This window comes from Dipteris shenzhenensis, chromosome 4 (assembly GCF_047967505.1).
Source record: "Dipteris shenzhenensis isolate YYH24624 ecotype China chromosome 4, Dip_SZ_1.0, whole genome shotgun sequence".
Classification (NCBI taxonomy): domain Eukaryota; kingdom Viridiplantae; phylum Streptophyta; class Polypodiopsida; order Gleicheniales; family Dipteridaceae; genus Dipteris; species Dipteris shenzhenensis.
Genome location: NC_141599.1, coordinates 36,784,159 through 36,798,740, shown reverse-complemented (window position 1 = coordinate 36,798,740; position 14,582 = coordinate 36,784,159). Strand labels below are relative to the sequence as shown.

At 42.6% G+C, this 14,582-nt stretch overlaps 1 protein-coding gene across 2 annotated transcripts; it reads left to right on the top strand.

The window, feature by feature from the left end:
* The first annotated feature begins 10,901 nt into the window (after positions 1-10,901).
* Positions 10,902-14,205, top strand: LOC147902791 (AP2-like ethylene-responsive transcription factor At2g41710). 2 transcript variants are annotated; one of them, XR_015540883.1, is made up of 8 exons: positions 10,902-11,010; positions 11,096-11,187; positions 11,436-11,524; positions 11,621-11,694; positions 11,772-11,822; positions 11,911-11,978; positions 12,175-13,683; positions 13,892-14,205. XR_015540883.1 is itself a non-coding variant. In XM_087373588.1 (7 exons), exons 1-7 carry the CDS (start codon positions 10,958-10,960, stop codon positions 12,855-12,857), a joined length of 1,110 nt encoding a protein of 369 aa, XP_087229714.1. In that variant the 5' UTR covers positions 10,902-10,957; the 3' UTR covers positions 12,858-13,779. The 2 variants fall into 2 exon arrangements, 1 of the variants encoding a protein (XP_087229714.1); XM_087373588.1 differs by lacking the exon at positions 13,892-14,205 and having other exon boundaries at positions 12,175-13,779.
* The last annotated feature ends 377 nt before the right edge of the window (positions 14,206-14,582 follow it).

Sequence of the window (14,582 nt, the reverse complement as noted above, 5' to 3'; positions counted from 1 at the left end):
TGTGAAACATGGTACCTTTTACTTTTGGAGCTGCCCAGCCACGGCGCCTTCCCCGTACATTGCCGCAGCCGGTGCAGGCGCACATTCGCCGTGCATATATGCGCGGTTGCATGGCAGTGGCCGTCGAATCGTATGGCAGAGGATCTGCCTGCTCTCCACGTGTAGGTCGTCAAACCGCCACGTAGGTGGTCATCTTCAGTAGGGGCTGTGGGGGGTACCCTTGCGCAAACCCCCCGAACTTTGACATTACCGAATAGAGGCACTGCTGAGAGACGTTCGGGACTGTCCCCTACCCGCCAAGACCAGCTTGCGAGGGTGATCTTGGGTGACTATGGCACATCTTGTTAAAAGTGGTCAACGCTAAGCCTCGTGCCTTGCCACGATCCAAAAAACCGTTGGGTCCGCCCAAAACGCTAGGTGGACAAAGTTGGGCAGCCAAGACCCCTCGCTCAAGCATATAGGCAGGGGTTTTTCATAGTGATGGCATTTATTACATTGTGCTTAAACCAAGGGCATCATGGCACGTATGTTGTACTCTTACCGCCAAGGTACCAGCGGAGGCTCAAACAAGCGGGGGTTTAGTGTGTGAATGGATGAAGTGTGGTACAGTTAAGGCTCGTCGTAGTGACCACAACGCTTTTGGGTACTTAACGATAGCCTAGGATGGTAAGCTCATCGTATTTTGTACCTCACCAAAGTATTTGTGCCATAAGATCACCATCTCTAGTTTAAGCACATGACACAGGCTGAAGATTATGACCCCATAGCATTACAAGATTGACGTTGATGGTTTTACCATTTGGCAAAGTCCTATGTTGGAATGTCCACCTTCTTCAAGTTATGAAAATCAAATTTTATTCCAGCCCAGAGTTGAAGATCTACAATGACTGTCAAGTGGTCAATTTTATTAGATAACTCCTATACATTTGGGTTGTGGGGACACTTCCAAAAACTTATAACTAATGGTACTTAATATTCATTTCAACAAAATCAATTAGGATGGTCTCTATTTTTGCATCCAAAAACAACATTACAGAAACGTAACCTAACCCCACACAACTCGACTAACATAAGCCAAATCTTGCCCCTAAAACAACTTATAAAGTACTAACCTAGCTACACGCACACCTAACCCACACAACCAACCCACTGACATACCCTCCCTCCCTCCCTCCCTCCCTCCCTCCCTCCCTCTCTCTCTCTCTCTCTCTCTCTCTCTCTCTCTCTCTCTCTCTCTCACACGCACATGCACACAATTATTTTAATATCACTCTCTCGACACCTAATGAAAATATCAAAAGTAAAATTATCGCATGTAAAAATATCAAGGTAGCAATGTGTGGCTACAATGTATGCAACAAGCAAGTAGTAGTAGCAAAAATAGAGAGGCAAGTAGCAACAACATCGAGGAATGCACCATTAGGTAGAGAGTCAACTATATAGCAAAGTGAGGTTGAGCTGATAACGAGGTGTGAGGGAGAGAGACCACAAAGAGGGAGAGAGAAGTGAGATGGAGAGAGGTCGCAAAAAGGAGAGAGGCCACAATAGAAAAGTTTCAAAGAAAATTTCCAACCTTAGGAGGTAGCTAGGAACCATGGAGGGAAGAGAGCCTGGGATAAACTAAGCCAAATAGCAAGGGTGAAGCTAAGGAAAGGGGATCCATGGTGTAGCAAGAGAGAGAAAAATGGGGGGGAGGGGGGGAAATTATATATATGAAGGCACCTTGTTGAAAGGTTTCCATTGCTTTTTCTTGATACTACAAGCCCTCACCTATCATTTGTAATACTTGAAAAAGGTTGGCCTTTCAAAAGTCATCCTATAAACCAATCTCACTTCAACTAGCATAGCCATGGGTGTGATGGGCATAAAAGCAAGTGTGGGTGGGGCCCACAATAATGAGGTAGCACTCATGCATACCAACTTCCTTTGACTTTCATTGCATGAGTTGTTGGCATAGAAGAGGAGTTACTGCCATTGATGCTAAGGAGTATGCTACTTTGATGCATGTTTGATGCAAACAGTTGAGGGATTCGATTAAAACATTTACATGGAGGTGGTAAACATAGGCTCTAGGGTAAGTGGCCTATTGATGTCGAGAAGGAATCCTAGCACTAACACATAAGAAATTCAACATCTTCAAAAGATCCATACACAAAATTTGTGGTGCTTGCATGGCACAATTTTAGCACACTTGCATATGTAGGACCATAATAGTAGGACTCTAATGCTATAAAACAAGATCAAGAATGTGCATTACAAAGAAGAGAAAAACATACCATTCACACCTATTTTTTAAAACAACTATCTTATCTCCCCCTTTAGAGTACTTCAAGGGTCCTCACCAGTGTGAAGTCACATACCAAATTAGTTATGAACATCTCACAAAATCAGAGATTGGCTTCAAAAATGCACTTTAAAAGCAATATATAACTAAGAATGTGCACAATAGATGCTCAAGTAGCGTGTATACAAATCTAGATCATAAGCCAAAAGATAAAGCACAATTCCATAGGTATAACAAAGAGGGGTCATCTGAACGAGTTGGAAGGGGATGGAGGTGGACTCAAATGGGAAAGCTTATCTTCTTCGTCCACCCCCTAACTTGGCCTTCGCTTCCAAATCTAGCGAAGATGTTAAGCTCGACGTGACTACTGAGGATGATGTGACTACTAGTCCTCTCATGCAAGCTCCTCTTGGATTGCATGATGGAAGCAATGCCTCGAAGCTGTATTTCCTCATGATAGACTATGCGAAGGAGCTACATAATCCTACTGACTTTCCTCCTCTCCGATCCCAGCAAGAACTAAGTGCACCTTAGTGAGTGCTTTATATTCTACTTTAGTTGAAGACAAAGAAATAGCATGGAGATGAACCCAGAATGGAACTCGGAAAGGGACCTATCAATGGAGCACCTCCAAAGGATGTAAGGTCCACTACTTACTCGAGGATTGTTATGAAATTTAAGGGGGTATTATTTTCCACACTTGTTTCAAGGCGTCATCCTCGCCCTCCCGGTCCCATAGAACAAGAAAAAGGGAGAGAAACTCCCGGTGCTTCGTGAGGATGCCTTCAACAGACAGCCACCGCAAGAGATAAACAAAGAACTCCAAGAGAATTTGGAGGATAGCCTAAAAAACCGGAGTAGTGCAATGTCTTACGTTCCCCAATCCCTCAGGAAAGCATGCGGTTGTCGAAGTAGATTAAAGACATCAACAACGAGGTGACTGAAGCATTTATAACGCAAACATTTCCCATGCAAAGCCAGGGGAAGACAAGAAAAGTATTCAAAGCAAGGAGAAAGTGCATGGTTCATAGGCCCTTAACGACCATTCCAGAGCACACTCCAGTCGAACCATACAAATCGACCTAGTCAAGCAGGTGGAGGTAAACCATTGGAGCTTCCACGAGAATTATCTCAAGAGAGCCCAGAGTCGCACAATGAGACAAATTCATATTATAAAGTAATGGCTGTCCTCTCATGCTCTTATTAGCTTCCTCCCTAGTCCCCAACACCAAGGTACTTTTTTGGAAGACTAGTTGAGAACTAACTAGGTCAACAAAGAGTTTGTTGTGCTTAGTGTTAGTCCCCTAAAGGGCTATTATTTTTTCTCTTTGAAAATGAGGAAATGGCTCTTAAGGCCTTACACCAAGGTTATGGCCTATCAAAAATCAACCTCTCTACTTGGAATATTGGTCACATGATTTTATAACCCAGACAAGCCCAGGTCCATACTATTCTTCTGTGGTTTCAACTTCTTGATCTACCCTTCTCCCTTGTAAATCAAGCTATAAACCTATGCAGTAGCATGGGGGAGGTCGTAGGGGTAGAAAAAGAAAAGTTTATAAACCCAAGAGGCAATCCTCAGGTGTGTGTCAAGCTAGATGTTGTTGAGAGCTACCACATATAGTGGTGATTCTCAAAAGGAATGGCGGAATTTATGAAACACCCCCTAGTTTACAAGAACTTACTAAATTCCTATTTCCTTTATGGTTTATCTTCTTACATAGTTAAAAGCTATTCTCTAAAGAGAAGTAAATCAAAGCCTCCAAAGAAACCTATCCAAGCTCCTCAAGTATCAAAACCAAGTGGGTTGTGAAGCCCAATAAAACCAAGACTAAAGTTTAGTCAGATCCAAAGCTGAATTATGCAAAGAAAATTGCAAACACTCATATGGTGAAAGAATAGGCATAAATGCTTTTGAAGCATTGATTGATTAGGAAACAAAGTAGTGGATTTAGGAAAATGATATGGAAGATGTAGATGTCAAACCATGTTGGTCAAAATCTTTTGAAGATGAGATAAATTAGAAGGATTCAATTATGAGTGAGAGTGAAGCTGTTGATTCTGATGAAGAGCTCCCTACCCGGATTAGAAAGATTTCTATCTCCAAGGAAAAGCACAAGCCACTGTGCAAAATAAAAGAAGACTTTCTCAAACTAAAAAGTCAAAGTATGCCCCCAAGAGCCTTGTTCCTAAGGCTGAAAAGGTAAAGACCAAAAATGGTAATTAAACATCTGACTTTCCTCGCATTTAATGTGTGTGGACTCAGTGACTCTACTAGATAGCATGAATTAGTTGGATGGCTTAGTGCTAATTCACTTTCTTCTAGCTTTACAAGATGTTCAATTAATAGATTCTACTCCAGAGGAGAGACTTAAGATAGTGGACAAATGAAATGTGTGTTTTTTCACTACCCATGAGGAAGGAAGGGGTGGAACAACAATAGGGATTTTATCACATCTCAAGGATGGAGTCATCACTTTTCAAGAGGATAGGGACACCAGATGGTTGCAGTGAATTACAAAATGAAAAATATTGCTTTTATTATTATCTCAATCTATGCACCTATAGGCATCCAAGCAAGAAAAACAACTTGGGAATCTCTCTTTACCTTTGGGAACATCGCTATTCTACTGGGAGATTTCAACATGGTTGAAAATCTAGATGATAGATGGCTAAGAAAAGGGTCCATTTTGAGAGGCATAGAATTACATATTTGGGATGATCTGAAAGAAACCCTACAATTAATTCACACATAGGAACAACATGGTGCTTTACTTGGTGTAGCAGATAGATTGGAGAAGGCATAAGGGAAGACTAGATCGAATATATGTATCTCAAAGCCTATTGGAATAGACTATAGATCACAAGATTGACTTGATGTCTTCTCTTACTCTATCAAATCACAAAGCTTTGTTTTCCCCTCTTGGTGTATGGTAGACCCACAACTCTTTCAAATTCAGGAGGTCTAACAACATACTAAAACAGTGTGGGAACTAGCTTTTTCTTCTTCCAAATCTGCCTCTGCTGAGGCTTGGCTTGTGGCCATCTTAAACATTCAAAGAATCTTGAAAGATGGCAGAAGAAATAGGGCTAAAATTAGAGCAAGAAGGATGGATAAATCAAAGAGGAACTGGAAGAGATCGAGTTGAGGGCAAGACAAAAGGATAAATCCAACTTTAGAAAAAAAAAAAAAAGAGGAATGAGAATCTAGGAGCAAATGAGGTTAAGAGATGCCAAGTTTTATTTTAGAGAATATCAGGCAGGCAGGGTAGACATACCCACTGAAGAAAACTTAGAGCTCATAAGAAGGAAGAGAGTTCAAGAAGAGGTACCAGTGCTTAAGAAAGAGGACTCCACACTTATTCTTTCTATTGAGGAGGAAAAGTGTTTAAGAAGAGGAAAGAGTTCAAGAAGAGGTACCAATGCTTAAGAAAGAGGACTCCACACTTATTGTTTCTACTGAGGAGGACCTCTCCATTAAATACCAGTACTTCTAGAACTTAACACCACAATTGACATTGATGATGAGTTTGTCACGGCTAGGAGTAAATGCCAGCAAGCCAAAAAAGGGAAACAGAACAAGTTTTGACAAAATGCATGTAGACAATGACTTGTCGCTTAAGGAACCCAAAGAATTAGCTTTCTCTATGGCTGATGGAAAGACTCCAGGTGAGGATGGCCTCCCGGCTAAGTTCTACAAAACTTTTGGGATACATTTGGGCCTTGGTTATTGAAACTATGGCAAGAAAGCTTGTTTCTAAACTAGCTAATTGAACACTTAAATGGAGAAATAATTAAACTTATTCCCAAAGATGGAGATAAAGAAGAATTGAGAAATTGGAGACCCCTCATAATGTTAAATTTTTTGTTGCAAAATCTTTTCTTAGGCTCTTGCCCTGAGAATGCAAAGCAAGATGGACAAATGGATTTTATCCCCCCAATTCCCCTCCAAGACTTCAATTATGTCGAGCTTGCAAGAGCCACCAAATGGGAAAACTATGTCAAACTCTCTATAGTATGCAGTCATGAGCCTTGCTAGACTAAGGGAAGTGAGCTTTGGAAATCTCTGTGGAATGCGTTTGAAGAAGCTAAAAGTCAAATCATTTTCACTAGTGAGGGCTCTTTCATGTGTTTGGACTCTATTTGGTTTTTTGTCTTTTTCAAGAGTATCTCTCTCAATGATACTGATTTTGTAAGGGCTAGTCTTTTATTCAAAAAAGGCTTACAAAGTTGGGGGCAGCTGTGGACAGAAAGGAATTTAAGTGGAAGCTATGGCCCAAAATAAGGAGAGAATTTAAGCTTTCAAATTAGGATGAGACCCTAGATATGGACGTAATTTCTTAGTGCAATCACGAGTTCCTATGGACATAATTTCTTAGTGGAATTGTGAGTTCCAATGGAAAGGGGGACACTTCTTAAATTGTCTCAAAGAGTTTAGTTGGGTAGGATTCCTTTATCTCCTCCCAATCCCTACTCCTAGAAGTGATATAGAGGACATAACCAAGGTGCTAAATGACAGATGGAAAACCTCTTACAATAGATTCAAAAGGAAAAAAAGTTTTTTTGCTTATTTGGGATAAGAAAATTCATAGAAAGAAGTCAGCTATTTTATGGCTAATTCTCCCACAAGGCTGTGTGGACCAACTACAAGAGTAAATAGATTGGCAAAGGAGAGGGCGCATGTGTAAAAGATGTACTTGTCACAAAGAGAGTGTTTTTCACTCCGTGTCCTGAAGCTCAAGGCGCGTGCTCTCAAATCTGTCACTAAGCCACTGGGATCTTGGGTCCTGCTCCTAAGCCTCTCTATGGAGGCTAGGTCTCTCCGCAGTGCACACTCCGGCTCCTGAAGAGCCCTCCACTCCTTTTGACTTTGCTACCGTCAGTCCTCCTTAAGAATGTTAAAGGGTATAAAAGGGTTCAAGTCTCATGGGTCCACATTCCCATCCAAACGAGCTAGCTTGTTCATATGTGGTCAATGGATGTACGACATACTGAAACAACATCTGGAGGGGGGTATAGAAATCCAAGCATACCCAGAGTGGTCTATACATTGGTAACAAATACCCAAAATAACAAATTTGATAGCAAACACTCCACCAAGAGGATACCAACTCAAGGACATAACCATTGTTAAGAATATATCTGGCTATCCACAAAAATGAGATAGGTTTGGGTATGGTAGTAGCTCAATGGTATATTGTGATAAATGCATTCTTTGTTATTCATGATGAAGCAGGAATAGGTGAGATATATCTTCTTTTTTCTAATTGACTATCCTATCTCAAAGGCTCATTATGCTTTTCAAGTGCTAATCTTTATGCGGTCCTTGAAACCTGAATACCAGTAGTAATCATTAAAGGCCATCCACACACAGGGGTTGAGATAAGGAAGACTGAATTTTGTCTTACATACTCTCCTAAGATGCCAACTCTCTTTAGTAACAATACCTATCAGAATCTTGAGTATGAGATGAATTTAACAATATGCCATGAGTAAAAATTAGTCAAATTAGTGTGCTTGTGTTGTACACTAAAAGAGCTTCAAATATGTCTTTACAACTTGAAATTTAGGTAACACATGAAAAAGTTACACTAAATTGAAAGGACACAGGTTTTCATATTTTAGTGTATTTTTTGTATTCACCCCCTCTCATCCAAAAGACCCCCCCCCCCCTTGGGCCTCACAAAATATGTACAAATTTAAAAATCTTGCATCTTTTTGAAATGTATATACCTTATATTTTGTGGGAGAGGACGCATGAGAGTTTCATATGTTTGCCTTGCATATTTGAAATTCTTTAAGGAAATCCATGGATATTCTATAAGGCCCTTGTCCCTCCACACCCCAGATTTTGGCCGAGGGTAGTAGCATAAAACATATTGAGTTGGTGCCCTAGGCATACTCTAGCTTCATTGTTGGCCTTATGATTAATGTTTTCCTAAGCCATGACAAAGCTAGGGCTACAACTAATGCAACCCAATGGAATTACTATGAAGCTTTTAGGACCAGTTGCCTCCTTTAAAATGAAAAGGGTACCAAAATTTTATACCTTCTTTTATGCATTTTTCTTTTTTTTGGGGATAGAACTAAATCTAGATCTTCTGTGATTTGCATCTTAGGTGTATCTCGACTGTAATAACAACCAATCAAGACTTATGACACGTGTAGTCACAATACTCTCAATGAAGTTGTGATAACTGATTGACATTTCCTAGATCAATGCGAGTTTGGAGTACCAAAAAGATCATCCTTTTAACTTGTTTGACTCCTATCATGGTTTAATGTATATTTTATACTATTAATGCTTATTAATGGAAATTCCCTTTCAAAAAGGTCTTACAAATCTCTTTACACACTCGTACTTTCCTCTGAAACTAGATGCAATAGTGGCACCTGTGCTTATTCAAGGACTTAAAGAGCATGCGCATGCACACACACGCACACCCACACACACACACACAAAGCCAAGATAAAAATTAAAAAGGCATACCAAGCTAATACTAACTTTAAAATGGCATGTAGAAAAAGTGTGAAGACTGCAATGCAATTGTGATGGATCAAACTCCACCCAATCAATTTTTACAAAGTTCAATGAACTTTCATGCTTACTAACTCAAAGATGGACAAATTACTCATGACATTCGTCCTAAACGAATTCTTTTGTCTTATTCCACAAAATAATTAATGTGGATCACATATCGACTACAATTTTGATGAACATACATCTATAAAAGACATGCCTTATCTATAGTACTAATCCACAGCTTGCGGTTTGGATTTGTTATTATTTCATCTCTTTGCATGTGGTTTGAGTTATTTTTCGTCTTAAATTTTTTAAAATCTCTTTACATGCATGTTCAGTTCTTTAACTTCTTAATTTTTGGCTTTGAGGATTTCATGGTATATGTATTTAATTTTTAGTTTTTTTGGTTCCTTTTTTATTCTTAAAAATTTTGATAGTACTTCATTATTGTTGAATTGCGCTCTTCCTTTCTTGCGGACAAGGAATTGATTTCCTTCCACTTAAAAATGTTTATAGATTTAATGATACTTTTAAGCCCCTTGATAAATATTAAATTGTATTAGTAGGGCTCCTATTGTAGAGTGAGTCAAAGAAGAGGTAAGGTAGCAATTTGTTCCTATTGTTGTTGGCCTAAGGTGGACGTGTTGTTTAATACGTAATGATTCTACATTGCTACTTTGATAGATATTTAGGCATAGTGTTAAATGTGGTTGGTCTAAAGTTGAGTTGTTACAATAGTGTGAGGGGTTAATTATCCTTAGTCGATGGGGCATTTGAATTTTGTTTGGTTAGTTTGTTAGTGATGGCCTAATTCAAAGGTATTTCAGTGTTGGGTAGTTTGGATGCATTTATGAGAGCTTAATGTTTTTGCTAGGGAGCTATCAGCCATGGTGTCTCCCCTCCCCTGGTTGATGCTACTCATTTTCTTTGTCCTCCCTCTCTAGCTACTTGGTTTGTTGCTTTAGCATCCTCTTCTCTAGAGACTTGGTGACTGGTGGTGTCTGTCTTGCTAAGTTAGGTCTCCATTTCATGTGTCTAGTTTTGTCTTTGATTAGAGCTTTGCATTATCGAGCTTCTTGACATTTCCGTCAACCGGTCAGTTTTGACCGACTAAACATACAACCCAAGGATGAAGCCTTTATTGCTCAACCGCCCACCCGCCGCGCGACAACCATCGCCGTTAGATCGAAATCTGATCTAATGGGCCAAAAATAAAGATCATACAAGGCCATTCGATCTAAAACTTCGATCCTACGTCCAAGAAAGGCATTGTTCGTGTACCATCCGAATGGAGTTTCGATGGTGGGGTGCACCGTCTGATTCCTACCATCCCCCAATTGTCGACGGTCGGGAATGCGACTCCGGTTGTTGATTCCAAGCGGTCGAAAAGGCAAAAAGGCAGGAGACCGGGCCCCGGCCACCGAGGGTGCCCACCTTTCCTCCGAGGAATGGGTACCGGATACACCTGGGGTGCACCGTCCGATTCCTACCATGTGGGCGCCCGCCTCCCCAAACCGTCGACGGCCGGCAATGCGGCTCCAGAATCAAGCTTTGTGGTCAACGCGAAGGTTGAAACTCGGACCTTACGTGTAAGGTTAACAGAGCCGTTGGCTAGAAACTAGCCGTTTCGAAGAGAAACTAACCGTTTCGAAGAGAGACTTAGATCTTCACAAACACAGCAAAAAAACCACAACCATTTGACTTGCGCACCACCTCTCTCACACCTTCAGCGTTTCAGATATCCAAGTTTTGGAGACTTGGAAATCTGTTCGCATTGCTTTCAGCCAAGAGGATCTGCGATAAGAGCACCGAAAATGGACGGTGTGAACGTCGTCACAAAAGAAGAAGATGCTGCAGCTGCAGCTGCAGCTTTGGCTGTTCCTCCCAACCAAACTGTGATTGTGGAGGAGGAGGAGGAGGAGGAGGAGGAGGAGGCGGCGGCGGAGGAGGAGGAAGAGGAAGAGGATGAAGAGGAGCAGCAAAAAAGGCAGCCCTGTGCTGATCAGGAAAGAGGAATACAAGGAAGAGCAGCAGCAGCAGCAGGAGGAGGAGGAGGAGGAGGAGGAGGAGGAGGAGGAGGAGGGGGGGATCAACAGCAACGAGGAACGAAGCGTGCAAGAGGATCGACTGCCAAGGAAAGGATCAGCAAAATGCCGCCCTGTGCCGCAGGCAAACGAAGTTCCATTTACAGAGGCGTTACCAGGTGCGCCATAACTTCATCTCGAAGAACAGAAAATGCTTTTGCGCTTGTCTGCCAGTTGCATTCCTTACCAATCCTTCCTTGCCAGGCACCGTTGGACTGGTCGATACGAAGCTCACCTTTGGGACAAGAGCACCTGGAATCAGAACCAAAACAAGAAGGGCAAGCAAGGTACGACCTGTCTGTGGTTCGAGGAGTTGTCCCATTTTTATCGAATGCTCCACTGTGTATCATGCGTAATCGTGATATAAATTTGTGCAACCTTCTTGCTACTGATCAAAGTTCTTGTTCGGCCGGTTTTAATGCATCAAACGACTATTCTTGGGGCAGTTTATCTCGGTAAGAACATTTCGAACTTGATATCATTCTGCAGCGATCGCAAGTTTCTGTGCCTTGAATGATGCATTGCTCGCAAACGAACGTTGCAGGTGCCTATGACGACGAAGAAGCAGCAGCCAGAGCGTACGACCTCGCTGCTCTCAAGTATTGGGGACCAGGGACCCTCATCAACTTCCCTGTAAGAATTTTTTTGATCTCACAAGGCAACAATGTGCCGAAGAGTGGAACGTTCCGGAAGGGAGTTCAGGAATAAGAGAGTTCATCGTATGTGCAGGTAAGCGATTATTCCAGGGATATCGAGGAGATGCAAAATGTGTCGAGAGAAGATTACCTCGCTTCGCTAAGGAGGTAGGATTGTCGTAATTTTCCGTGCAATCGTATGTCGGATGATCAAATCATAACTCTGGCGAACATGGACTACGCAGGAAGAGCAGCGGTTTTTCCAGAGGAATTTCAAAGTTTCGAGGACTTAGAAGGTATGCATTCCATCCATACGGCTTGTCATGACAGCATGTCGAATTTCGTCCGAATTGTCGTGACAGAGATTGTCGATGGGAAGTGCAGGCATCATCCGAACGCTCGCTGGGATGTACAGATGGGACGATGTTTTACAAGCAATCTTCCGCAACTCGGTGCTTAATCTTCCTACTTTGATCTCGTTTCTGAGTATTCATGTCAGCTCGATTTCCTCGTTGATTGCATAAATGCACACATAACAAATAGGCATTGCGAAGCTCTTCATCGTGATAGGTTTCAGTTGTTACTAGCTTTAGCGCAAGAATCCTAGGAAGACGAACTTGCAACTGAAGCCTTGACCGTTTCAATCAGGCGTGCTCAACGACGGAGGAGCGGGAAAATCGACTCTGGAATACAGGGCGAAGATCAACCTATGCAATTTTCTGAACTGGTTGCAACCACCACAGCTGGGATCACTGCCGACGAACAAATCGGGCAGGGAAGAAGAGCAGTCGTCGGAGGAGCAAAACCAGCAGCGATCACCAAGAGAAGGCGACAATGCAGAGCAGGAACAGCAGGGAGGAAGAGGCAGGCTATGGCAATGCGGCGAGCCGTATCAGCTACCATCACTGGGCCTGTACAGGAAAGGGGAAGCGATCGCATCATCGTCTTCGTCAAGGGTGACAGCGCTGGGCGTGCTCTCGAAGTCGGCTATGTTGTTGAAGATGCAAGAGAGGATTGCTGCTGAAGATGCACGAGCAAAAGCACCGCCATGTTCTTCCTCGCCATCAGCAGATGCATTTGCTGCTCCTCCTCTTCCTCTTGCGAAGACATCTGCAGGAGGGGAGCAAGCTTCTGCTTGCTTTGATGGAACCTCTGCGTCTGCTTCTCCTCCTCTTTCTCTTCCTCTCCCTCATGCTGCTCCCTCTGCTTCCATTGCACCGCAGCAACCGCCCCTCGTCCTTGCAGGGACCGGAGCTCGTTACGTCCCTCCGCAATCGCAGTCTCTTTGGAATCCATTTGAGTCTTCTTTTGGAGTCCTCCCCCTTCAGTAGTAACGCAGCTATATTCAGTCTCTCCCGGCAAATTTGAGGAAGGAGAGGAAGAAAACACAGGCAATCTCACCTGGATAAGCCATTGAAGCCTTATGCACCTTCAACCATGGAGCAGGGAACTATCAGTAGTGACCCAGCTATATTCAGTCTCTCCTGGCAAATTTGAGGAAGGGGGAAGAAGACAGGCAATCTCACAAACCATTGAAGCCTTCTGCACCTTCAACCGTGGATCAGGAAATCTTTAGGCAAAGCTGAGAAAGGAAGAACACCATTGAAGCGTTATACACCTTCGACACTGAAGCAGCTGGGCTATATTGGCAAGAAGAAGCCTATATAATTCCTCGTCACTAATAACATCCTCTTCAACAGGCAGCACCCTTTTTGGAATGATGTAAGCCATCTGTGGGGGGTGATGCTCCTTACCGGTCAGCAGTAGTATGTCAAGCCTCTACAGTGAAGGTGCAGAATTTCTGCAAGGGAGTGAGAAGACACATGATTTGGAGGGTACAGTAAGTAAGAAATCTGTCTCATTAATACTGGAGAATCCATCAACTGTGAAATAGCTCTGCTTTGCTGTCTACACACACTCTGCAAATAAATTTGAGTTTTCTTGGGGGGTGAAGTGGAGCAAAGCTGATGTGTGAATGCCGTCTAAGCAAGGTGGAGAAAGATCATGAAGGGAAAGGAAGAAAACAGTCGGCCTCTGTTTGCTACATCCGTGGGCTTATGTTATGCATAGCACGGAATAGTATCGTTTGTTTGGATGTGTATCCCTGCTGCATTACAGAGAGTATCAAAGGGAAAATGAAAGGACTATAAAGACAAGGTAGGGATCGCAATAAGGCCGTGCCTTTTGGAATGTGATTGTAGGTTAAGTGTTACTTTTTCATTATGTGCGATGGAATGGTCTGTGCACTCTACGAATGAGTTACCTCTGTTAACTTAAGTGTAAGAGAGAGTTTTTCATTATATTCAATGGCATGGTCTGTCCAGTATGCTAACGAGGTACCTGCTTGTTTGTTGGGGTTGCCAAGGTTGCTCCATATCTATTATCTATCTATCTAAACTTCCTTCCTTATTTCAAAGGTGCCACGTGGCACTCAAAGGGCTATGCGACGTGGCACATTGCAAATGCACTCTTGCTCCAGGCTTGCCTCCTCTTCCATCGCTCCCACCTTCCTTCGGTTACAAAGAAAAAGGCTCAGATTCAAGAATACGTTGAATGCAAGAAGATGGACATCAATACCGAATTGTTTCTTTGTTTCCTAGGCTCGAGACTGAGGAGGGAGAGCTCAATCCCGAGGATCATTGTTAAGATTGTTGAAGCTGTGGTGAAGAGCAGGCGAGAGAGGTGATCAATTAGCTATCAAGGGCGGTATCATTTGCAGTGGAGCTTGGGCAGATCTCAAATCTTTGGACACTGCAGGTATGTGGTCATTGTACCCGTTTAGATCTTGCTCTCGCTCTCTCGTCCTCTTATCGATAGGGCTGAATATGTGCCCCTACACAACGATAATAAACGAATCCGCGAGCACAATAGACTAAATCTTTGGTGCACCGCTTGCAATGTGCTTTATCTTAGCCAAGATGGTGTCAAGGAACACGTTGAATGTGATGCTGCTGCGGCTCCAATTGCAGTTGTGACTGCTGCGCAAATTCTGAACGTATCGGTAAGGTTAGTAACGCATACAATCCATCACATTTCTATCAAGCATTCCACACCAG

What these genes read in the sequence shown, in the direction of transcription:
- LOC147902791 (XM_087373588.1), top strand. Translation starts at nt 10,958, where the DNA reads ATGCCGCCCTGTGCCGCAGGCAAACGAAGTTCCATTTACAGAGGCGTT. An exon ending in GGACCCTCATCAACTTCCCT is followed by an intron (nt 11,525 to 11,620) that starts GTAAGAATTTTT and finishes TCGTATGTGCAG; the next exon opens with GTAAGCGATTATTCCAGGGA. An exon ending in AAGCAATCTTCCGCAACTCG is followed by an intron (nt 11,979 to 12,174) that starts GTGCTTAATCTT and finishes CGTTTCAATCAG; the next exon opens with GCGTGCTCAACGACGGAGGA.